This window comes from Elephas maximus, chromosome 22 (assembly GCF_024166365.1).
Source record: "Elephas maximus indicus isolate mEleMax1 chromosome 22, mEleMax1 primary haplotype, whole genome shotgun sequence".
Lineage (NCBI taxonomy): Eukaryota > Metazoa > Chordata > Mammalia > Proboscidea > Elephantidae > Elephas > Elephas maximus.
This window is the reverse complement of record NC_064840.1, coordinates 3,087,093-3,111,650: the sequence shown is the minus strand read 5'-3', so window position 1 is coordinate 3,111,650 and position 24,558 is coordinate 3,087,093. Positions and strand designations below refer to the sequence as shown.

The following is a 24,558-nucleotide window of genomic DNA, read 5'->3' as shown; positions in this document are numbered from 1 at the left end:
ACAGCTGGGTCAGGGTCTCAGTCAGGGAGGGTCCTGGTTCCATTTGTTGTGCTTGCACACTCACACACAGACACACACCACACACCCACTCACCCACACCCACACCCACACACACACACACTTACACTCCTATTTAATTATAAAAGATAGTACATGTGCATGGTAAACAATACCCAACAACACAGAAGGGCACGTGGTGGGAAGGTGGTCTCCCTCTACCCGTCAGCCCCTGTTCTTCTCTCCTTCTGAGAGGTCACCGTTATTGTCTGTTCTGTATCCTTCTAGAGTTACACACATATACTACCAGACACACGGCGCGCACACTCTCCTCTTTCCCCGCTTACGCTGTGTCTTGGAGTTCACAGTGATCCACCACGTTCTCTCGGTGGCAGCAGAGCTGTGGATTCGTCCCTCCTGACGTATGTCGGGGTCGTTGTTAGATTTTTTGCCACTTCAGACATAGCTGTTCTGCCTATTCTTGCCTGCATGTTTTCACACACATACCTGAGTATATCTTTTGGTGAAATTCCTAAAAATGGGAGTTATTTGGTCACAGAGTTTATGCATTTTTAATTTGCTTGCCGTTGCTGTATTGCCCACCAAAGAGATTGTGCCAAGTTACCCTTTCACAGATAATACATGAGAGTGTTTATTTCTTTAACCTTTAGGCCAACTTTTTGACCTTTACAAATAGTCTACATTAAAAAGATGACTTGCCTTGAGTACCTTTTTCCTGTACGTAAAAGCTCATTGTATTTCCTTATCTGTGGGCTGTAATTCTGTGCCTATCCGTATTTCTCTCCTGGGCTGTCTTTTTTTTAATTGATTTGTAAGAACTCTTTATATATTAAGCAAGTTAGCTGCTTTCCTTTTGTAAGTGTTGTAGATAGTTTTTTCAGTATCTCCTTTGTGTTTTGATTCTGCGCTGTTGTTACCATTCGGAAAGTTTCTTTTTTGTTTACCAGAGTTGTGTTTTAGATTTATGTTACAAGGAACTGAGTTAAGATCCAAAAGAGAAGAGGCATGTTTGAATGATATTTTGGAGGTAGAGTGGAAAGGCCATGAACTATTTTTTAAAGCTTTCAGACTAGGTGACTTTTGAAGGCTTTATTGAGACCTGAGTAAAAGAGGCCTAAAAACAAACTCTGAGTATCACCTGTAACAGAGGAGCAGGAGGAAGAATCAGAGTCAAGGAAACAGAAGGCCTTCTCTGGTACAGCAAACGCCACAGGAAAAACTCCATCATGTCCCCAGGCTGCCCCGTCGCGTCCCCGGCTGCCCCGTCGCGTCCCCGGCTGCCCATCATGCTGGATCAGCCCTTCACCGGACGGCCTCGTGCCAGCCGCAGACCCAGGCACCCGGGACCTGTGGGCGGCCGGTATTTCACGGACCCTGAGCCGTGTTGTGTGTTTTAAGGCAGACCGTCTGTAATGGGTAATTTAGTAGAGAAGTATTGTCGGTGGAATTTTTTTTAATAGAATCTTAATCATGGCAGCAACCTATGGCGTGTGAATGTTTATTTTCTGCCGTTTTCTTTCTCTGTTTCTATTTTTTGACACAGGGACCATCTGGAAGCTGCCGGCCACACGTGTATTCTGAAAGATGCCCTTGACTTTGAAAGCTCATCCGAAATCGCAGACCTAATCACCGCTGCGAACCTGGAGGCAGGCCTGGCTCTTCATCTCTACAGAAGCGGCCGACTTTTGCAAGGTAAGCCCCTTTCCCTTTAGAGGTGAAAACTGGAAATACCGAAAACCAGAAGCGCCTACAATATCGAACAAACGTACGTGAAACAGTGCATCCTTTTGTTCGTGTCCAGCAGTGGAAGGGATACAATAATCTTTTTGTTTTTTTCCCTACTGAATAATTTTCTAAAATGGTGTAATTTACCCAGTTGAGAATACATTATATGTAAGCTGTTTTACGGCACTAAAGAGTTTTATCCTGAATGTTTTCAAGAGAAATTTCTCCTCTCAAAGTTTAATTTTCAAAAGAACTCTTTTTCAAATATAAACACATACATGAAAGATTTTATTCAACTCGTTAATTAAAGAAGAAACCAGTAAGATGGTAAATCTGGTTCAAAGAGCATTTGAGGGCGTTAAAGTAAGAGCGCCAGGTGAGCTACCACGCTAGTCAACGCCTAATAGGGCTGTAAACGTAAGCTTTGGGTTTTCTTCTCCTGGACGGAAGTGACTCACGCTTCTGCTGGCACAAAGCCAGGAATTATTTAATGAGACCTCACAGGGCTGTGGCCTTTAATCAGGAGTCAGCAGTGAAGTCAGGAAGTCCTTGGGTGGTACCAATGCTTAACTCACTTGGCTTCCGGCTGAAAGGTTGGAGGTTTGAGTCCGCACAAAGGTGCCTCAGAAGAAAGGCCTGGGTACTTCGGAAAAAATCAGGCACTGAAAACCTCAGGGGGCACAGTTCTACTCTGATGCACGTGGGGTCGCCATGAGTCAGAACCAGCTTGGTGGCAACTGGTTGGTACAGTCAACGGTACATCTTCTTAGAAAATTAAGTAATACTTCCCGTTGACCCGTTGCTGTCGCGTTGGGAGCTTTTAAGCAACGCTTCAATACATCGAAAGGATGGGCGGTCATCCTGTTGGCCTCATTTGTGGGTTTTGGATAATCTTAATGCCCCCAAGGCCCATTTTGCTTCCCCAAGAGCCCGGCAGCCCCAGTGAAAAGGAAGGGCAGATATGTTTATTGTGGTTGAGGAATGCGCAGCTTTCCCCAAAGGTGAATTAAATGACATGGCAGTGGCATCAACTGCCGTAACGTTTCAGGAGAAAGTATGTCATTCGAGGACCAGAATTACCTCCAGTAATCTTCGGCTGGGGTCAAATTTTAGTCGGCAGAATGTGTCAGGCTTCTGAAATGTTCAGGAGTTTTTGCTAGAGGTGATCTTCCATTTCTCCACACGGTGTTGAGCCTCATTTAAGCTCCCAGCTCTTCCCTGCGTCCTGCACTGTAGAAAGGTGATTTCTCTCTGGAGACTCTTTTCATATACAGGCACATTCTATTATGTACTCCTTTTAAAAAATTATTTAACGTGCACATGGTTAAACAAAAAAAGAGCCCTGATGGCACAGTCCTTAAGAGCTACAGCGAGCTACGGCTGCTAACCAAGAGGTCAGCAGTTTGAGTCTACCAGCCACACCTTGGAAACACTATGGGGCAGCTTTACTCAGTCTTATAGGGTCACTATGAGTTGAAATTGACCTGAGGCAATGAGTTTGGTTTGGTGTGGTAAAAAAAAAAAACCCCAACAGCATAGAGTGAGAGATAGTAAACATTATAGAATGCAAAGTAAATCTTTCTCCCTCCTCTTACCCCCATTCTCTCCTCAGAGGCAACTGCTGTTACCGTTTCCTTGTGTATTCTTCCAGAAATATTTTATATGACTTTGGTTTGTGTATTAGTTATCTGTTACTGCATAACGAATTCCCCAAAACTTAGTGGCTTAGAGCAATACATTTATTATCCAGTAGTTTCTGAGGGTTAGGAATTCAGAAGCAGTTTAGCTGTAGGAGAGGAGCCGGGTGGGGGGGAGGTTCTGGCCCAGGAAGGTTGTACTCAGGATGGCAGCCAGGGCTCTGGTCATCTGGAGGCCTGACAGGGGCTGCTGGAGGACCCGGGGCAATGGTGACTCACTCACATGCCAGGCAGGTCGGTGGGTGGTGGCTTGTACGTCCTCATGATGTGGCAGCCGGCCTCTCTCGGCGGGCAACCCAAGAGAGCAAATGGGGCTGCTTTGTATCTGGTGGCCCGGCCTCAGAAGCCATCCACCGTCAGTTCCACCACATCCTACTGGTTACCTAGGTCAGTCCTGTTCAGTGTGGAGGGGGTCACACGGGTGTGACCACTAGGAGCTGACCATCTCAGAAGCTGGCTGCCAGAAAAGCCACACACATTGGTATGGCTCCTCACCCTTAACAAAAAGTCACAAACAGAATCATACTATGTATATTCAGCATCTTGCGTTTTACCACTAACAACGCATCTAGGAGATCTTCTCTGCGTGGTGCTTACTGACTGTGTCTTCCCACGCGACAGCTGCGTGGCACTGCACGGTGTGGAAGTGCTGGGCTGTCACTTCAATCGGTCTTCAGTCAATAGACAGTCACATCATCTTCAATTCATCCTACTACCGTCTTCGCAGTGATCATCACCACTCAGACATCAGCATACGAGTTTGGGAGAAGAGATCTCTGCTGAACCATCCGAATTAATTGTCTCCTGTAAATGGGGACGTGGCTTTTGAAAATACTGCTCCCAGAGAGGTACTTCCTGACAAACAGGCTTATGACTTAAGATCATCTTAAAGCATCTCGGAACACAAATAGAGTCTGAGGTTGACCCCCAAGTAGGAAAGAAGCCCCAAGCCTGGGGTTCTGTTGACCGTGAGATGTGTGATTGATGAAGTTATACTTGTTCTTTCTTTTAAAGAAGTTTTACACACACACACACACCCACGTGTGTGGGATATTTTCATATTCCCACAAGTGGGATTGTTTTATATGTTCAACTATATAAGCAGTCTTTCCCTATCAGCAGATATAGTTATCTGCCTTCTTATTTTTAATGGCTGTGTGGTATTCCACTGAAGGAACGTGCCACACTTAAGTCTCTCTTGTTTTTCACTATTTCAAGCAATGCTGGAGAATGTCTTCACCTCGTCGTGAGGCTCTCTGCAGTATAACCCTTGGTCCAAAGGGACAGGTGTTTGTAATTTTTATCGGCACTGCCAAATTGCTCTCCAGGGACCTTGCTTCAGCTCCTGCTTCTCCTGACAGATGGGCAAGGACCTATTTCCCCTTCCTCTACTTAGATCACTGCTGTTGTTAGTTTTACCATCCTGACCTCTGTTTCAAATAAAAGGAGAAGCACAAAGTCATCCCAGGTTAGGTTTGCCTTTCAAGAGCTGTAGGAAGCAAGAAGCTTTCTCCAAAACAAACCAGTTGCACAGGGGGAAGAAATCAATTATTGCACAGCCTAACAGATAACAAGAACTGAAGCTGCACCATTCTTAGGAAATTTAGTTAAGCTTTTGAATATTCTTAATTGTCTTTATGGAAGTCAGGCTGTGTGGTAGATTAATTACTTTTGTGTGTGGCCTTTCTAGCCACGTACTTGTAACTCCCACCCAGGTGATTGTGATAGGGTAATTGTAGCCTACCAAGGGGACTGGTCAGTTTTCCCTTAAGAGAGCTAATTCCAGAGCAAAGAGGAGAAGCCCATCACCAAGGAAGGCGAGGCCTGGTAGCAGGAGATGGCATGGTGGGCTTCCCGGCCCATGGAGAGAGAAAGCTGAGTGCCTTTAGGCAGAGACTGAGGGCCAGGGAGAGGCGTGCCTGTGCACACGGCTGGGAGGAGGCTGTCCTGATAGAAGAGCTGTATCCTGAGCGTTCTGGAGCCTGAGTTATAAGTCACTTCCCTAATAAATCCCATGATTGTGAGTATGGTCAGTGAGTTCTGTATGGCCACTGCAGTGAATTATCAAACCCAGTAGAGAGTGCTGTGGGGGGGTTGGTTGGTGGCAGAAATAGTAAAGATGGCAGACAGAGGAGGCTTGTCTGGCCTCCACCTCATGGGCGTCAGCCTTGTGCTGTTGATCTTGATTTTCCTCCCTCCTTGTGAAGTTAGAGGAGGTCAGACACCACCCCTAAACCATTTTTATAAGCTGTCATTCATTCCTAAGGGTTATCTTCTTCAAAGTCAGACTCTGAATAGCATAACATACAGAAAGCATTAGAACTATCGTTAGTAAGCAGACTCCTCTGCCCCGCGTGTTGTTCACTTACACTGTGTCATGGAGTGTGTCCTGTCCCCCTGTGCACAGAGCTGCCCCACGCCGTTAACTGGCTGTGTGTTATTCCGCTCTCTGGACAAACCCTCAGTCCTCCAACCAGCCCTCAATTGACTGTAGCCTTTATTGATTTTTTATTACATAAGTAGGTGATTTGAATATGTAAAAGTACAAGGGGGAAAAAATGGTACTGGTAATGCTTAAAATATTAAGCAAATTAATTGGAAAACAGTCCTGATGACTGATGTCAGTGTCTCGTATGATTAATCTCAGTGTCATATTTTGGAAGCGATTTGTGTTCTACTCTTCAGGAGAGTTGGATTAAGTTAAGGGAAAAAAGAAAACTACAAAACACAGCCCTCGTGCTCTGGGCACTTCAGTTTTTAATAGCTCTGCTTTGCGACTGGCTGGTGAGGGGTATTTCTGAAGCCGAGAACCCTGTCTCACAGCCTTGGCGCTCCTTGCAGGTCACCGAATTCCGTTTGGAGTTATCTTCGGTGGAACTGACGTAAATGAAGATGTTAACCACATGGAAAAAAACCACGTGATGGGGAAAGTTCTGGAAGAAGCCAGGTAATGTGTAAGGATTTCACACAAGTCAAACGTTGTAAACGGCTTCCCACCGCCAACTACCTGGAATTAGGCCAGACTTCACAGGCTGAGGGTAAAGTCCTCCACAAGGCTGCCCTCGCTTCAGACACCAGCCACGGTCTTGGGGATCCTCCGCTGTCTTAGTCATCTAGTGTTGCTATAACAGAAGTGCCTCCAGTGGGTGGCTTTAACAAACAGAAATTTATTCTCTCACGGTCTGGGAGGCTGGAAGTCCGAATTCAGGGTGCTGGCTCCTGGGGAAGGCTTTCTCTCTCTGTCCCCCCTGGGAAAGGCCCTTGTCATCAATCATCCCCTGGTCTAGGAGCTTCTCAGTGCAGTGACCCCAGGTTCCAGGGATGTGCTCTGCCCCCAGCACTACTTTCTTGGTGACATGAGGTTCCTCTCCTCTCTCTTCCATTCTGTCTTTTATATCTTAAAAGAGATCGACTCAAGATACAACCTAATCCTGTAGATTAACATCATAGTGGGTAGGTTTTACAACACATAGGATAATCACATCAGGTCACAAGATGGAGGGCAGCCACACAATACTGGGAATCAGTCAGCATGCATTTTGGGGGACACAATTCAATGGTAACACCAAGACACCCGCAGTTCCTGTTGTCCCCTCTGGCTTGATAATTTGCTAGGACGACTGTCAGCCTTTACTGAAAATACTGTTTACGATTAGTTTCGTTACAGCAAAAGGGTGCAGACCAGACCAGCCAGAGGCCCAGGGTGAGGTCCGGGTGGGGCCCAAGGGCATCGCCCCTCCCACACATCTGCTGGACACACAACTTCATTGTCCAGAGCTTTTACTGGGCTTTCATTAAATAGGCAGGAACCATGCAGTCATCGCCCTTGTGAGTGGACCCTCAACTCTCGTTCCCCTCTCCTCCCTGAAGACCCATCTGCTAATCACCTGGCTCGAAACCCCAACCCGCTAATCACATGGTGGGTCTTTCTGGCCTGGGAGTCACTTCATTAGCATAAACCACCAGGTGTGGTTGGAGGGGCCCACCATGGATAGCAGAGTCACTCCTGCTCACTAGAGAAATTCCTCCCAGCAACTGGGGACAAAGGCCAGCCAAATTCTTTGAGTAATGTTAATCCTTCATTCCATAAAAATTTACACCATTTGGATAGAATTCTTTGACATAAAAAGCTGGGGAAGCCAGTCCTTTGGGAGGTTTTTATCTCACCAATATAAAACCAATTTTATCTTTTATCTTAGTTGTCTAGTGCTGCTGTAACAGAAATACCACAAGTGGATGGCTTTAATAAACAGAGGCTTATTCTATCACAGTCTAGGAGGCTGGAAGTCGGAATTCAGGGTGCCAACTCTCTCTGTTGGCTCTGGAGGAAGGTCCTTGTTTGTCATTGATCTTTCCCAGGTCTAGAAGGTCCTCAGTGCAGGGACCCAGGGTCCAAAGGACATGTGCTCCTGGCTCTCTTTGCTTGGTGATAAGAGGTCCCCCGTCTCTGCTCACTTCGATCTTTTATATCTCAGAAGAGACCAACTCAAGATACAACCTAATCTTGTAGGTTGAGTCCTGCCTCGTTAACATTATAGAGGTAGGGTTTACACAGGAAAATCACATCAGATGACAACATGGTGGACAGTCACACAGTACTGGGAATCATGGACTAGCCAAGTTGACACACATTTTTAGGGGATACAATTCAATCTGTAACATCTTTTTATTTATTTCTTTCTTTTATCTGACACATTTCATTTTGGCACAATTAGTCATTATGAAACACTTATTGCATGTGAGTAATTCTGCACCCATGGTTAACATTGGAGGCATATTCTTAGAGTGTTCTGCCCAATGGGAAAGTCAGAATTCCTGCTCTCTAAGAGATCATGGAACAGTCCAACAATAGCCTTGTCAGCAAACAAATGAGGACCTACTTTGCATCAGGTTTGCCTGAGCAGACTGTGTTTGGGCTGGTCCTTCCCTGCACAGCTTTGTGAGCTATGTAAACCACTGTGACAAGGCCCACCCACTGGTGGCCAGCCTGGGGCTCAGCCCTTCTCCTCCTTTATATTGCTCTCAGCACCCAGACCAGAGGAGCTCTGATGGTGCAACGGTTAAGTACTTGGCTGCTAACCAAAAAGTTGGTGGTTCCCACCCACTGAAGCAGCTCTGTGGAAGAAAGACCTGATGATCTCCTGTAAAGATCACAGCCTACAAAACCCGATAGGGCAGCTCTGCTCTGTCACGTGGGTCACTAGGAGTCAGAACTGACTTGACGACACACGACAATAACAAATGCAGACCAGAGCACCGCTGCTGTGAGAACAGCTAAGTCTGCCCCAGACAGTGGTTCTCAGTGGGGTCGCTGTGGCATTTAGGGCCAGACGAGTGTTCGTCCTGTGGGGCTGCCCTGCACACCCCTCACCCCAGACACTACAGCACCTGCCAGGAGCTTGCTAGCCTCGTGTGCCTTCCTCTGTCCCTGAACCACTGGGCTGGGGTGGTCATGTCCGCCATGCTGTGCTTCCCAGCCCTTTTCATATCCAGGCACACACAGAGAATGGTCATGTTCACACAGCATGCCGGAGTGCACTGAAGGCTTAGTGGGAAGATACTCGCCTCACTTCCTTTGGGTAACAGATACAGTAGTAATAATGAAGACAATTATGATAACAGTTACACAAATTCTCTGTCATATAAACATTGTGAATAAAGAGCTAATGAAATGGAAAAAGAAAAGCTAAATATACATGTGTAGACAAAACAGCTCTTCTGAGGATGAATTACGACGGAGGTGATCAGCTGACTTCTGGGCTGGCTCACAGTGGGCAGGGAGGCCCTGTTGTTGGCCCCTCTGAGCACCCGCTGGCTGCCCTGTCGCGGAGAAAGCCTCTCCTGCCGCCAGAATCACCCTGAACTCTAAGTTTACAGAGCAGCCCAGCGAGCAGTATTTACTTTTCAACTGTAGAAAATCTCTGAACCATCCTAACAAAAAAAAAGGAAAGCAATCTATTTTTAACCACAGAAATTGCTGACCATCAATTTTCTGTGGCTCTTCTTTAACCCTATCACGGCTGGGAAGCTCTGGGTAGGGAATTTGGAACTCTGCACATCTTTATGTGACTAAAAAAAAAGAAACCCGTTGCTGTTGACTCCATTCCAACTCAGAGAGACCCTATAGGACACAGTAGAACTGCCCCATAGGGTTTTCTATGAGCAGCTGGTGGACTTGAGCTGCCGACCTTTTGGTTAGCAGCCAAGGTCTTAACCACTGCACCACCAGGGCTGAGGATGGTATTCTAAGTCGTGTTATGCAACCTAAGGCTCCCTTCTTTGTAAGGGAGATATCAGTCTGGCTCCTTAAAAGCAGTGTTACGGTGGGGCGTCATTGCATTCTAGGCGGTACTTCTTCCTAGGACCTTCTGGACATGAATGCGGTAGCAAGCTTTGTAAAAGATGTGTGGGTGTTGGGGGCCGGGGGGTTGCCTCGAAAGGTGATACATCACTATAGGTTTTCTTATTCTTGTACTCTAAGAAATTATTACCTTTAGGTTCATGCAGTTTGTAATACACCATCTTATAGAAGGAAAATAATCCTGTTAGCTAGAAATATTGAATAAGTCCATCATATACTATCATCATTACTGTTATTCATTGCGTATTTATTAAAACCGACATTGATTTTTATTTGGGGAGGGTATTGATTGAGGCTAGTGGGCAGGGAAGCTGCTTGAATCATAGATTTCTTGTCCAACACAATACAGCACATTTTCTATAAAACAAAGTCTTGCACTTGTCTAGGTTTATAATGAGTGCTTCGTTTTTTAATCAAATTCTTTTAAATGGTATTTTTCCCTATAGGTTGTATTTTCTAACTTATTTTAGTATTTTCAACTTTTTTTTTCCTATGGGTATAGTATTCAAACTTATTTTAGCACCAGTTTTTCTACTTATAAGTATTATGGAGTCCCTGGGTGGTACAAATGGTTATGTGCTTGATAGTAGCCGAAAGCTTGGCAGTTCCAACAAGAAAACACCCAGTGACTACAAAGGTGAGAAAATAGGTACACACAGCCACTTGATGAATTGACATGGGAACGTCATTTCTGAGGGGAAAGCTGAGAGCCTGCATCAAACTATGACTATGTTCAAATTCACAGGCTTTACAATTCTGCATTTAGACACCCGTTCTAAACACATAGGCAGGCAAGTGCACAAAGACCCCAACGAGTCGTTCATTGTGGTGCTGTTTATAATGAGGAAAAAATGTCAGTGTCCAGCCTCAAAGGGTCAGTTAGGTCATTTATGACAGAATCCTATGCAGCCATTAGAAGCCATGTTAGTACGTCTTATGGAAACACTTCCTTTAGTCAAGAATGGCGGGTAATGCACCCGTTCTGGTGGTTCCTCCTGGAGCACCCTTGACCTCGGATTCACCTGCCTAACAGATAACCCGTTCAGAGATTTTTCTGGAGCCCTGGTTGCACAGTGGTTAAGAGCTCTTAACCGGAAGGTTGGCAGTTCGAATCCACCTGTGGCTCCTTGGAAAATCTATGGGACAGTTCTACTCTGTCCTGTGGGGTTGCTATGAGTCAGAATTAGCTTGACAGCAGCAGGTTTCGTTCCGGTTTTTTGGTTGTAAGAGATTTTCCCAGCTCCAAGAAAAAAATTTTTTTTTTTTTTTGTCACCAAGATTCTAGGATAATAAGGAAATTTTAAAATGACGTTTTCTTATGAGAAACACACTACCAGTTTTGCCCTTGTAGTAGAATATCGACATGTCATGGTGTATATGCTCACTTTGATGTGGGATTCTGTTTTTGGAAACAGCTTTAGTAACAGTAGAGCTCAGGAAACATGAAATTGCTGGAGTTCAATCATTTTTGTCCTACAAAATAGCCCTCTCGGGTGGTCCAACCTAACATGTGCTGTGTACTTCCTAACGAAACTAATTTTGAGATACTTCATTTAATAGAAGCTCTCTTTTGCTCATTTGCTTGGCATTTCCAAGTTTTTTTTTTTTTAACGTGTACTTGGATTGTCTTAGCTACACTGTGATTGTTGGTTGTCAGGCTCCCTTGAGTCAGTTTTCGACTCGTAATGACTGATGTGACAGAGTAGAACTGCCCCGTAGTGTCTTCTAAGCTCTAACCCCACCAAACCGAGGGGTAGGTTGGAACTGCCAACCGTTCGGTTAGCAGCTGAGCTCTTAACTGCTGCGCCACCAGGAACCCTTTTAGGTATTAAATGGAGTGCCTCCAAATTAGTTTCATTATTAGGGAGGACACAGCATATGTTAGGTTGAACTATGTGAGATGGCTATCTTGTAGGACAAAAGTTGTAGAATATAAGCAGTTTCACGATTCTCAAGCTGCACTGCGATGAAAGCTGCCCTTCAAAAAACAATTTACGCAAATTTCAAATAGTCCTTATTTAATTTTGGTCATCGTGTCGTCGTTAGCTGCATGGCCTTGCATGGAAAGGGCGAGAAAACACAGGCAGTTTTGGGCTTCATTGGCTTTATTTTTTGTGTACATGACCTTTTTTGACGTGGATGCATATTAAACCTGGTGGCCAGCGACCGCGAGTGACAAAGATTGATGGCCCCTTAGATTTCCCGTCTTACCTTGTCGCTCATCGTTTGCTTTGAAGAGCGGTTTCACAGTCACAGTAATTAAATTCTGCCCTGACGGTTTCCACTGTTTCCGATCCTTTCTCTAGGTTTGCCGTCGCTTTCACAGAGCCGATGAAGGAGATGGCACAAGCGCAGTGGGTACGTGTTTGCTTCGCGTCATCATTTTAGCTGTGCTGGTGAACCTGCTGAGGGCTATCCCCGTGATGCCGCCTGCCGTCACCACAATGGTGTGTTACGTTTCCCATATGCTGGTGTGTCGCACTTGTGTAGGTAGTCTTAAAACTTCACTGATTTTTTTAAATGTTGTTACTGAAGAGCAAAAATAGCCCCATAGCTGAATCTTTAATGGCTGAGGTTGGCTGACTTCAAGGCTGTGCTGGAGCCTAGCATCAACCTCATCCATGCTGATAGCAACAGCCTCTCAGGTGGCAGGTGTGATTTCCTAGCTTGGATATTCAAGTGAATAGATTGAGGAACAGGGGGCTATGTAGCTCTACAAATGAATTCATGTATTGACTCTTGTATTCGGGATGACTTCGAGGCCAGGTGGGATAGCTAGCTGGTGGGAGTCTTTAACAGTCTTCGATGCGGTGGGTATGTACAGGCACTGTGGAACTGATAGCTGCAAAACTAAAAAAGCAAATGCTAGGTCGGTTTCTTCTGTTGGGCTTTCAGCGCACGGCTGCTCCCTGGAGGCGGACACCCGCGGAGCACCGCCATCCCCAGCCTGGTGGGTCCCTGCCCTGCCAGCTCCCCGCTGTGTAGAGTGCTGTGCCTGTGTCATCACCAGGATAGTTCCTTTTGGGCAATTTTACAGGCTCTGCTGGCTGTCGTAGTGTTGTGGTACCAGAATGTCTCAAGGTTCTCAAGAGAAACAGACCTGGTGGCACCTATGTATATATAGTAAAACCTGTGTAAGGTGGAAACCTGACAGAGAGCGGACACTCACTGGGTGCTTATGAGGTAGGATTCTTAATAGTGATAGGAAAGTGGTAAGACTGCACCCTGTCAAAGGCAGAAAACCTGTGAGACCTGGAAAAACAAGACAGTCCTGTCAAGTTCCAGCTTTCACAGGTGTGACTGGATAGATAGAGATTGGTTGATCGAATTACTTCAAGGGATTAGCTCCCACAGTTATGGAGGCTTGCAAGTCCAAAATCTGTAATTTAGGCAATGGGAAGAGTACAGAGTAGAGAGAGAGACAGAGCAAGTTCTGCCAAAATGTCTATTTATAGCTTGGATGCAAACCACACCCTAAGGAAACTCCCATTTCACCTGATCGATTGGTTACATTACATCAGGTTACACTGTAGAAGGTGATTATATTATGTGATGTGACATTACACTGTGGAGCAGCAACTAGTCTACTGTCTGGCCAAGCCACTGGGAAACCACAGCCTAGCCTAGTTGACACGTAAAATTAACCATCACACCGGTTCTTTATAGAGTTCCAGTTTGTAAACTTCGGCACCTGGAAGGTTGAACGTTGGGACAAGGGTGGAGATGGTGGTTTCTTATTGAAGCTCAGAATACCAGGAACACAGGAATGTGCAGACTCAGGACGGCCAGGGTGTGCGTACACTCATTCTCCACATCAGACACTTCCCAGGCAGAGAATTGAGGCTGCACTGCTCAGTGTAACTTACTGAGCTGTCAGTCTCAGAATGAAAACCAGCAACAAGATTCATGCTGTTCCTGTTTGACCATCTGTCTTCTTCAGGTAGTGGTTCTTCTAAACCAGTGTTTCTCAAAGTGTAGCCCATGGAGCCCATTTTCATAATGATGCTGAGATGTTATTTGCCTTTTCCACTGTATGACAAGCAGTGATGGGTGAAATTGGCTGGCCTCTTAATGTGATGGAGGTGGGGCGCCATGCCAGTGGTCATGGGTCATTCACCACCAGCCACTTGAAGGGAAAAAAAAAAAGCCAATTTTAAGAATGCCCTTGTAACAATTGCTAACCTTATTTACTACTGACCTCTGAATACCTGTCTTTCAGTGTTCCCTATGCTGGGCAGGGAGTGAAGTGTGGTGGTTACGGTGCAGAAAGGCCCTTCTGTGATCGTTTGGGTTGTACACCAAGCTGGGTCTGGGGCTACTTCTTTATATCTTTTTTTTTTTAACTTGAAGGAATGACTCACAGACAAACTATGGTTCATAGACTCGGGCATTTGGCAGGCATTTTCTAAAAAAATGAATGAATGGATCCAGTCTCGTCAAGGCGAACAACTGGCAGTGTTTGTTGCCAGTGATAAAATGGGAATTTTCAAGCAAAAATTAGAATCCCCGAAAGACACCATGAGGCTGGCGGCTTCCTGATACTTAAAGACTTTCCTCCTATGATCAGCAGTGCTCTTAACCAATGTGATTTTATGGGTGTTGTATAATGAAACGTTCAACACTGGGAGGGCCTTGTAACTCAGGGAACCGATGCTTTGCAGACGACTGACGGGTTGTGGAGTTTCAAAATCGTGCAGAGGTAAAAGATCCATTGAAAGTGCAAGTCAGAAAGTTCGCTGATAGGATTTCGGATTCCACACTGCAACTCGTCTTTAAGAAAAACATTATTACTTGTTGTGTTTTGGTGTAGTAACCAAGAAGAGAACCTAGAGTTATCTGAAGAGGCAATTAAAGTACTCCTTCCTTTTCTAACTACTTATTTGCAAAAGGATGGATTTTCTTTTTATAATGAGCCAGAACAATATAGTGCAGCTGCCAGGAGGGACCACAAATGAGGACTCAGCTGTCTCTGTTAAGGCAGACATTAAAGACAGCCTCTCCTTGCCTGTTGGTGCACGTGCCCTCCCCTGAATTTACAGCTCGTTTCCCTAACTTCCTCAGTCTTCTATGTCGCCTTGTCCAGGATCCTTCCGTGGCTCCAGAACTGCCACAGATGTGTCCACCCACTGTATCAGTTAGCTTCTGTGTATAACGTGCCACCCCCAACGTCGTACCTTAAAGTGAACATTTACCGTTTCTCACAGCCATTTGCATCGTCTGGGCATCTCTTCCTGCTTGGGTCAGGTCCACCAGGGCTGGGTGGTCCAGAGTGGCCTCACGAACACACCTGGACCCTCAGCTGGGGTGGGTGGGTCAGCTGGGGCCTCTTTCCTCCCATGTGGTTTGCCCTCAGAGAAGATACTCTTCCTGATATAATAACAAGCATTGGAAAATAAAAAGTGGAAATTGAAAAGGTGGCAGTGTTAGCTTGGTCTTGGGTGATGCTGTAATAGGCGCTATGATAAAAGCTAGTAAAAGAATTAACTTTTTTGTGTATAGTTTAAAGTGCTAGGGTCAGTTGCTAAATTTGAATAAGAATCTTTTTAATACAGCTTTTTGTACTTTAATTGGCGGATGAGTTTTCAAACACAGTTTAGCCTAATACCTTTACGTGATTAGTTTTTGCAAATAAAAATGTGTACGTAATGCAAAGGTTCACTATTTTAGATGGGCTTTTGTAGAGGGACTGCATCTGTGTATTCTGGACAGTGATACAGGTTTTGAGTAATTTAGGGTCCCTCTTCGTTACAGTATTACCAGCTTTTGTTTTTAATTTTGCTTTCTTTATTTTAGTGAGTAGCCTTGGCTCAGTTTGTAGTTTCAGTTAATCCTACCTAATTATTATCAAGCCAGAATCAAATTTCAATAGCCCCAGATTAGAAAGATTTATGCATTAGTTTCTTACTGCTTTTATGATCTCAAAAGAGAGAATATAGGTATATGCAGTTTATGTAGATAAACGTAGTTTTAAGCATCAAATCTAGTCCAAAACTTGTGTTCTCTCAGCTACTGTTACTGAATGTTCTAATCAAAGGTTCTATAGAAGAATCCTGATCAAAAGGGGGAAAAGTGTAGAACAGAATTGAAATTCTCACAGAATCCAGACTTTCTGGAGCCATTGACGCTGGATGAACTCCTGAAACTATTGCCATGAGATAATCTTTAACCTTGAAACAGTAAACCAAAAAGACCCCCGAAGCCGTCTTTAAACCAAATGATGGTCCAGCTTAACTAATAAAGAATGTCTGCATGAGCTTTGTGGTCTTTTAAAAAACTTGCTATATGGGATCAAATTGTTAACAGCAACTCGAAGGGTTAGATAGGAAACTTAGGGGGAAGTGAGTTTATGTTCATAGAGGAGGAACAAATGGAAAAGGAGGGTGAGAGTGGCTGTGCAATTTGGAGAATGTAATCAACGTCACTATGTTGTACGTGTAGAAATTTTTGAGTTGGTGTACGTTTTCCTGTGTATATTTTCAGCGACAAAAAAAGGCAATCAACTGAAGATACACATAAACACAGTATACTGTCTGTACTCTCTCTATATAATGTGAGCCACAAAGGTGAATCTTATATGTAAATTTTCTACTAGCCACATTTAGAAAAGTGAATAGAAACCAGTAAATTAATTTTAATAATATATTTTATTTAACCTACTACCCAAAGTTAACCAAGCTGCAAAGTTTGAGGGCATAGTGCCCAAGACTACCCTCACGTATAATTCCCACTGCAAGTTCAGGAGTTCCCCAAACCTCCTTTGGGTTCAGTAATTGGCTATAAGGACCCACAGAACTCACTAAAAGCTGTTACACCCACAGTTGTGGTATTGCAGGGGAAGTGCACAGCCAAAGGGTGGGGCAGATGCCAGAAGTTCCAAAGGTGACCCTTCCAGGTTGTCTCCTCAAGTACTCAGGCTGCGTTTACCCTCCTGGGACTGAAGTGTGACAACTCACATGGAGTATTGCCAACCAGGGAAGCTCACCTGAGCCTCAGTGTTCAGTTTTCATTGGGGCCCCATTATATAGTCTAGATCCGTTGATTGATTGATCGCCCATGTGGTTTAACTCAGTCTTCAGTTCAGCTGATACCAGGTGACCCAAGCCTCTACCCTAAGTCACACTGATGGCCTTTCTGGCACAGCCAGCTCCCACCCTAACCAAAGACACACCTGTAAAGTATGACACAGATCACCTCCCGGAAGCTGAGGGCACAGTCCAGACCTCTCATTGGGTAAGGCAAATTCTTTACAACTGTAGTCAACGAGACCTAACTATTTCAACCCGTAATCAGTGTAAAAATTATTAAGACATTTTACATTCTTTCGTTGTACGAGGACTTTGAGATCCAGCGTGTATTTTGCTGTCACAGCACATCTCAGTTCAGCCAGCTCTGCTTCAAGTGCGCAGTACCATATGTGGCTGGGGGCTCCATACTGGACAGGACAGCTCCACACACACAAGTGCGCAGTACCGCACGTGGCTGGGGGCTCCATACTGGACAGGACAGCTCCACACACACACAAGTGCACAGTACCGCACGTGGCCGGGGGCTCCATACTGGACAGGACAGCTCCACACACACAAGTGCGCGGTACCACATGTGGCCGGGGGCTCCATACTAGACAGGACAGCTCCACACACACGTGCGCAGTACCACACGTGGCCGGGGGCTCCAAACCGGACAGGACAGCTCCACACACACACAAGTGCGCAGTACCGCACGTGGCCGGGGGCTCTGTACTAGACAGGGCAGCTCCACACACACAAGTGCGCAGTACCACATGTGGCTGGGGACTCCATACTGGACAGGACAGCTCCACACACACAAGTGGGGAGTTACACGTGACTGTCCCAGGTTTTCCAAAACATTTACTCACTCAGCACCTGACAGGCACATTAACAGAAGGGTGCCAGGGAGGGGCTTGTTTTGTAACTCACAGATTAATTTCTGCTCTCTGAGAAAGCTAGGGTGCTGATTTCCTAATGGTGTTTTCAAGGCGGTGTTTACGACCACCCATCTATCTCTGGATGTCTCTACACAAATCCGTTTGGTTGTATTTCAAAAAAGACAGTTTTATCTCTTTTAATTTGAAATGCCTTTGTTTGGGCTCAGGTCATTTTTTTTTAGTGTGGTTTATAACAGCCTTAATTTGACAGGGTACCTACTTTGTACGGTACACCAGCCCACTGGGCTCCTCAGCAGGTCAGCATGCCACGTTGTTCATGTTTCTCTGTCAGGCTCAGCATCGGTCATGCTGTGGGGTGGCATTACTCTGTTGGTCTGTGTGATTACAACCTTCACTCAGCAGTTTTAAGAACCTGATTCACTGTAAGCTTCCAACACTGATACACCTGTTGTGGAAATTTAAAAGTACCCCACACAGTGTGTAACAGACATTCAGAATGGAAACGTCAGTCCTTCTAGTCTGGGTTTAGCATGGTTTCTTAAATTTCACCAGAAAACTTAAAAAAAAAAATTAAGCATACCTCTTAACTGAAGGCCCTTCTCCCAGAACAGTGATTATAGTGTGTCTCCATCGTGGTTCCGAATCCCACAGGCCTAGGAAAAGCTTAACCGCATGGTTCCTGCTCTTTTTCTAATAAGTGCTCTGCTAAGAGAGCCTTAACTGAATTCAAACATTTATTTATGACTTTTTTTTTTTAAGTCTTGACTTTGAATAAATATTGCTTGAAGCAGTTATCAACTTCAAAAAAGCACAATGAACACAAATGGGGCATTAGTACTCTGCTGAGGTTAGCGTTTGGCTTAGCTTTCTGGCAGTGATACTTTTTGAGAATTTTTTTAATTAAAAAATTTTGAGTCACCTCTTCTGGGGCCTAACTTACCTACCTTGCCTTGGCATCTGTTAGAGAAAAATAACTTTCTCGAAGTCATTGTGTTCTGCAGTACCTAAAGTGAATTTAACTTATAGTGTGTACCTAAACTCATCAACGTTCTTTTGGAAATTAAAATACAGAAAGCAAGACAGATTTCACTGGCTGTCACACGTGGAGCTCCTGCCACAGGTGAGCAGGGAAGGTCCACCTGGGTGTTGGTGCTGGCCTGAAGGAACGAGCCGACGTGGACTAACCCCTGAGTGTTCGTGCAAGCATGTGTGTGTCCTCGGACCCACTTCTTTCTCCTCCTCCTTCCGCATGGCCCATCGCTTCCTGTCTGATTATCTCTTAAATCTCCTGGCAGCAGCAGGAACTACACATATCACATCTTTTCTTTTAGTTTTTAGTACAATAGAAGCCTAGAAAGTATCCGTACCATCTGTTCCACCTCTAGAAGGCATAGCTTGGATGCTAGCCTGCCCGTAGATGCTTCTGTGAGAGAAACCCCAGGGTTTGGTGGTGTCACAGGAAGCGTATCGTTTTTAACAGCTTCTATCGAGATGGACTTTCCTCAGAGATTTCTGGAGGCGCCGCGAGCGCTCTCTACATCTCCCCCTCCCCATTCGAGATCCTTGGGAATTAAGAAGTTTTAAAGTAACTCAGAGTTTTCACCAATTCCAGAGACGTGACCCGAGTTAACCTTTCACGTGACCTGGTGCTCACACTTCCTGAGTGACCACGGGTACTGCTTCTAACTCACCAGGCTGCTAAGGCAGAGAAGGCTAGGGGAAGCTTCTGGATAAAATCAAGACTAAGTCTGCACGATTTACTCCGTTGGCTGTAACTGTACGAAAACCCAAAAGAATTCCCAAGACTTTTCCGTTGACATTCCTACTTCCTGAGTTGCAGGACTAGATTAGGCGTTATACTGTCATGGCTTCATTTTGCTGAGGATCTTGGATTTTTGATTCCGTCTTTGTAGCCACTGCATGTTGGGTCTGATAGAGTCGGCCAGCATTCTAATCCAGCTCTTAAATTCCTGCTCATCTCACCCAACTATGTCTTCTTTGCTTTGTCTGGTAGTTCACTGGCAGAAGTTTGGTGGCAAGGCTGTGGCCTTTTTTTTTTTTTTTAAACATTATTTTCTTTTAACATGCTTGATAACAGATTGCTGGGGGAAAAAAGTATGGGGAGAAAAAAAAGACGCCATGTCCCTTGGAAAATGCTTTATGACAGTTATATTTTGAGATCTTTATGTTTCAAAAAAACTCATTGCCGTAGAGTTGATTCTGCCTCATAGTGACTCTGTGGGACAGAGTAGAACTGCCCCATAGGGTTTCCAAGGAGCGGCTGGTGGATTCAAACTGCCAGCCTTTAGGTTCGCAGCCATAGCTCTTAACCACTGTGCCTCCATGGCTCCTCTTTGTGTTTAGTGGTCATACTTTCTTTTAAGCAATTCATAACTATTTTACAAGTTACTTTAATAAAGCCGTGATGACAAGTTGTAATTTCAAAAATAAAAATAATTTCTTTGCCACTTGTAGAGCACAAAATTGTGCATTTATTTCAAAAATGATATTTATTGTAGGTTTCATTTGCAGGAAGTTAAATTTCAGAAGGTTAATCTCTTAACTAGTTAACCAGTTGCTGTCCAGTAGGTCCCAACTCATGGTGACCAGGTTACCCTCTAGGTTATATTAACTAAAGAAAGGAAATCTTTTTGTTGTTGTTGTCTGTTATTTCTATAGTAGAATCCATTATATCAGAACCCAAACCAAACCAAGTGCTGTCGAGTCGATTACGACTCGTTGCGACCCTATAGGACAGGGTAGAACTGCTCCGTAGAGTTTCCAAGGAGCACCTAGAGGATTCGAACTGCTGACCCTTTGGTTAGCAGCCGTAGCACTTAATCACTCTGCCACCAGGGTTTCCGAATCCATTATAGAAAGGTATAAATTAGCATTTGCATCTGCTACAAAAGCCAGATACATTTATAGATACTTTTGCTGAGCAGATAATCCCAGAAGCTGAACTGTGTGAAGAACAACATGGCATCAGGAGTGGAGGAAGAGTCATTAGCAATTTACAATATGCAAATGATACAACCTTGCTTGCTAAAAGTGAAGAGGACTTGAAGCATTTACTGATGGATGTCCAAGACTACAGCCGTCAGTATGGATTACACCTCAACATAAAAAAAAAAGAAAATCCTTACAAGTGGACCAAGAGGCAACATCAAGATAAACAGAAAATATTGAAGTTGTCAAGAATTTCATTTTACTTGAACCTACAATCAACGCCCATGGGAGCAGCAGCCAAAAAATCAAACAACGTATTGCACTGGGCAAATCTGCTGCAAAAGACCTCTTTGAGTTGTTAAAAAGCAAAGATGTCACTTTGAGGACTAAAGGTGTGCCTGACCCATGCCATGGTATATTCAATCCCTTCACATACATGCAAAAGCAGAGCAATGAATAGGGAAGACCAAAGAAGAATTGATGCCTTTGAGTTATGGTGTTGGCGAAGAATATCGAACATACCCCGAACTGCTAGAAGAATGAACAAATCTGTGTTGGAAAAAGTACAGAATGCTCCTCGGAAGTGCAGATGGTGAGACTTTGTCTTATGTACTTTGTACATGCCACCAGGAGGGACCAGTCCCTGGAGAAGGACATCATGCTTCATAAAGTAGAGGGTCATCGAAAGAGAGGAAGACCCTCAAGGAGATGCGTTGACACAATGACTGCAACAATGGGCTCAAACACAGCAACAATTTTGAAGATGGCACAGGAATGGGCAGTTTTTGGTTCTGTCGTACGTGGGGTCGCTATGAGTCGGAACCAACTAGACAGCACTCAACAACGACACATCAGGAGGGGCCAGTCCCTGGAGAAGGACATCATACTTGGTAAAGTAAAGGGTCAGCAAAAAAGAGGAAGACCTTCAATTAGATGGATTGACACAGTGGCTGCAAAAACGGGCTCAAACACAGCAACAATTTTAGGATGGCGCAGCACCAGGCATCGTCTAGCTCTGCTATCCGTGGGGATGCTATGAGTCGGAACCTACTGGACAGTACCTAACAGTAACAACATGCAACAGGACACTGGCTTTTTATATCTAGTAATGGGCCAAATTAAATAATGGTTTCTCATAGATGTTCAAAATGGACAACACCTCCCCATACCTGCACACTCAGCCTTCTTTTCATCTTACGTATCAATTAGCTAATCCTTCAAGGCAAGTGGTACACAAGGACTGAGACTCCTGTTATTTCAAGGCAAGTGGAACAACAATAAAGATGGAGCGAAGAAAGCTAATTTGTATTTAGATCATTTTAACTTAGAAAGTGTTTTTCCAGATCAATATAAGCCAGTTGGCATTTGCCAGATTTTTATTACAAGGATGAGAAATAACTCAAATCCAGATTTCTTTTATACTGCAACTATTTTCGTGATTTTCTTGGGCAAGACCTTCAAATATCATTGATGATGTTTTCTAACAGTCTTTTCAGAACCTGATGCTGACATAGTTTCTCAAGTGTTTAAGAGATTCAGAGAAATAATGCCGAGAGGTTTGCAAAGGACAGCAGATAAATCCAGAAGCTTCCACAGATAAGCAATTCTGCCTATAGAGTTGAGATACCAGTTTAATGCATTTGGAGTTGGTGGGAGGGCAAGAAACTTTTTCTTGAAAGGGAAATTTCAGGCTTATGTATGTCTAATTGTAAAACACACTCCTAATGAAAATAAAGTCAAAGCTATAAACCCTGCTTTGCCTTATCATCCCTAATCGAATGTATCTAAAATTATATTGAGTCTGTTATTATCACACGGTTAAATTATTGAGTTTAAAGGTAAAATGACATGTCACTACACTTTTAGCTGTACTTTAACATCCCTCTAGGAGCTCTCCAAGCCAGTGCTTCAGACAGAGGGCTGGTTAGAGAAGCAGCACTCCAGGCCCCCCTGCCTTCCAAAAAACGGTCTTCAGCTTTCCAGGGAAATTATAATTAAACAAAAGGGATATCTTGGGGCTCCTAACTTCAATGTTTAATTATAAATAGTGGCTGTTAGCCATTTTTCCCGTTCAAGTTAAGAGCTTGGCTAAGGAGTTGGGAAGAGACTCTTGAAACTCTTTTTTAAGACTTTATTTCAAGGGCACCTCAGATGGGCATCCACCTGTACTGTGAGGGGAATCCAGGAGACAGTTAACCCTTGTGGAAGCTCCAGCTGCTTCTAATGGTTGAAATACTAAACATCTTGCTAAGAACAAACCCCAAACCAAACTGAGACTCATGAGTGTAGACAACTTTAGCTCAGTCACTCCCTGGTGCCTGGGAGCCTGCCCCTCCCAGCTCTTCCATCTGCCCAGTGCCTCCACCAGCACCCAGTGCCTGGCCTCTCTTCTTTCCCTAGACCGTTGCTCCTTTGCTAGGGCTGCTTCGCCTCTAGCTTGTTTTTCTTTTTTTCCCCCAAAATAGCAACATGATATAGGGGATGAGGGCCAAGTGGGCCAGCATACACCTAGAACGGCCTTCAGGACCACCCCACACCCTTCCACACAGAGGGAGCACAGAGCTGTGGGCACTATGACCTCACGTCTTCTAGCTGGTTTGGTCATTTCACGCATTTATCTGGATAGTTAGATCATATGACCAAAAGATGCACATTTTTGGACTTTTTCACTGAGATGAATGTATATTTTGGTCACTTGAGAGGTGTCTCCTTGGCCCTTCTGCCACTTATGAGTGGACTTTCCCCTCCCCTCCTCCTGTTCCACGTTTGTAGCCAGCCTTGATTTAAGAAATCTACGCCACTGTTTCAGCAGGAACTCAAGAAATAGATCCTTTTTTCTCGAGTAGTTTTTGTGACATTCCACCGGAAAAAACCATAAGGACTAGTGAGTTTCCATTTTGGTACAAATACCCACATCAGTCACGCAAGCCCTTCTTCTCCGTGGGGCACGGGAGGCCCTTAGGCAACCTGAGTACCTGTCTGTGCCTCTGTACCTGCGCGTGTGGAAGAACCTGCCTCTCGGGCCAGTCTCTGTTTCCAAATATTGGGTGCTGCCGCCTTCTTTTTATTCCAAAGCCTGGGGAGAGTACTCTTGCTGAAGGCAGAGACCCTACTCTGGGTGGGTACAGGAAAACCATGCTTCCCAGAATCTCCATCTCGAGCTGTAGTGCAAGATGCCTGGGGTGGACTCGTCAGCAGCATGCTGTCTGGCTGGGCTGCAGTAGCTGTCCTACTAACCTGGGAACCGCCCCAGCCCCTTTTAAGGACTTCTCTCTGTGCGCTTCTTACCTTATAGACTGCATTTTTAACAGGCAATTAAAAGCAGAGGTAACTTTTGCTCCTGTAGAGTAACACGTCTGTGAGTAACTTGTAGATGATCCTTGGTGACACTTTTCCTACAGGAATTTTTATGGCTTTTATTTCTAAAAGGAAACCCTGGTGGCGTAGTGGTTAAGTGCTACGGCTGCTAACCTAAAGGGTCGGCAGTTCAAATCTGCCAGGCGCTCCTTGGAAGCTCTATGGTGCAGTTCTACTCTGTCCTGTAGGGTCGCTATGAGTCGGAATTGACTCGACGGCACTGGGTTTGGGTTGGGTTATTTCTAAAAAGCAGTTGTCCTGGACTATCGAATTCTGTGAAATTTACTTTTTTCTCTCTCCCCTCTTTCCAAAAGCCGCATGTGAGGGGTAAGATCTATGTCCAAAGTCAAGGTAAGAATTTTTAAATATGTACTTTTTTCTTTTTAAACAATAATGTGTTGTCTGAGTCCTGGTGTTGGGGGCCAAGGGCGTCCCAGACAGGCCATGGCTGGATGAGGATTGTAAGTGGGTGGGCTGCTTTGGGGTCGTTATACTCTTTTCTCCCCTCTGGGATATGCTGAGAATATCCCATAATTAGAAGTTTA

The 24,558-nt window shown here is 44.7% G+C and overlaps 1 protein-coding gene across 3 annotated transcripts in view; it reads left to right on the top strand.

Annotated features, from left to right (window-relative positions):
• The window catches only part of GLT1D1 (glycosyltransferase 1 domain containing 1), a 77,498-nt gene that overhangs the window by 15,501 nt on the left and 37,439 nt on the right, over positions 1-24,558 (top strand). For 2 of the 3 annotated variants that reach the window (XM_049866232.1, XM_049866231.1), the window contains exons 2-5: positions 1,562-1,710; positions 6,282-6,387; positions 12,108-12,159; positions 24,328-24,364. In XM_049866232.1, coding sequence (XP_049722189.1) covers positions 1,562-1,710; positions 6,282-6,387; positions 12,108-12,159; positions 24,328-24,364 — 344 coding nt within the window. Of the gene's footprint in view, positions 1-1,561; positions 1,711-6,281; positions 6,388-12,107; positions 12,160-18,778; positions 18,828-24,327; positions 24,365-24,558 lie in introns of all 3 variants that reach the window. The other variant, XM_049866233.1, reaches the window with a different exon arrangement.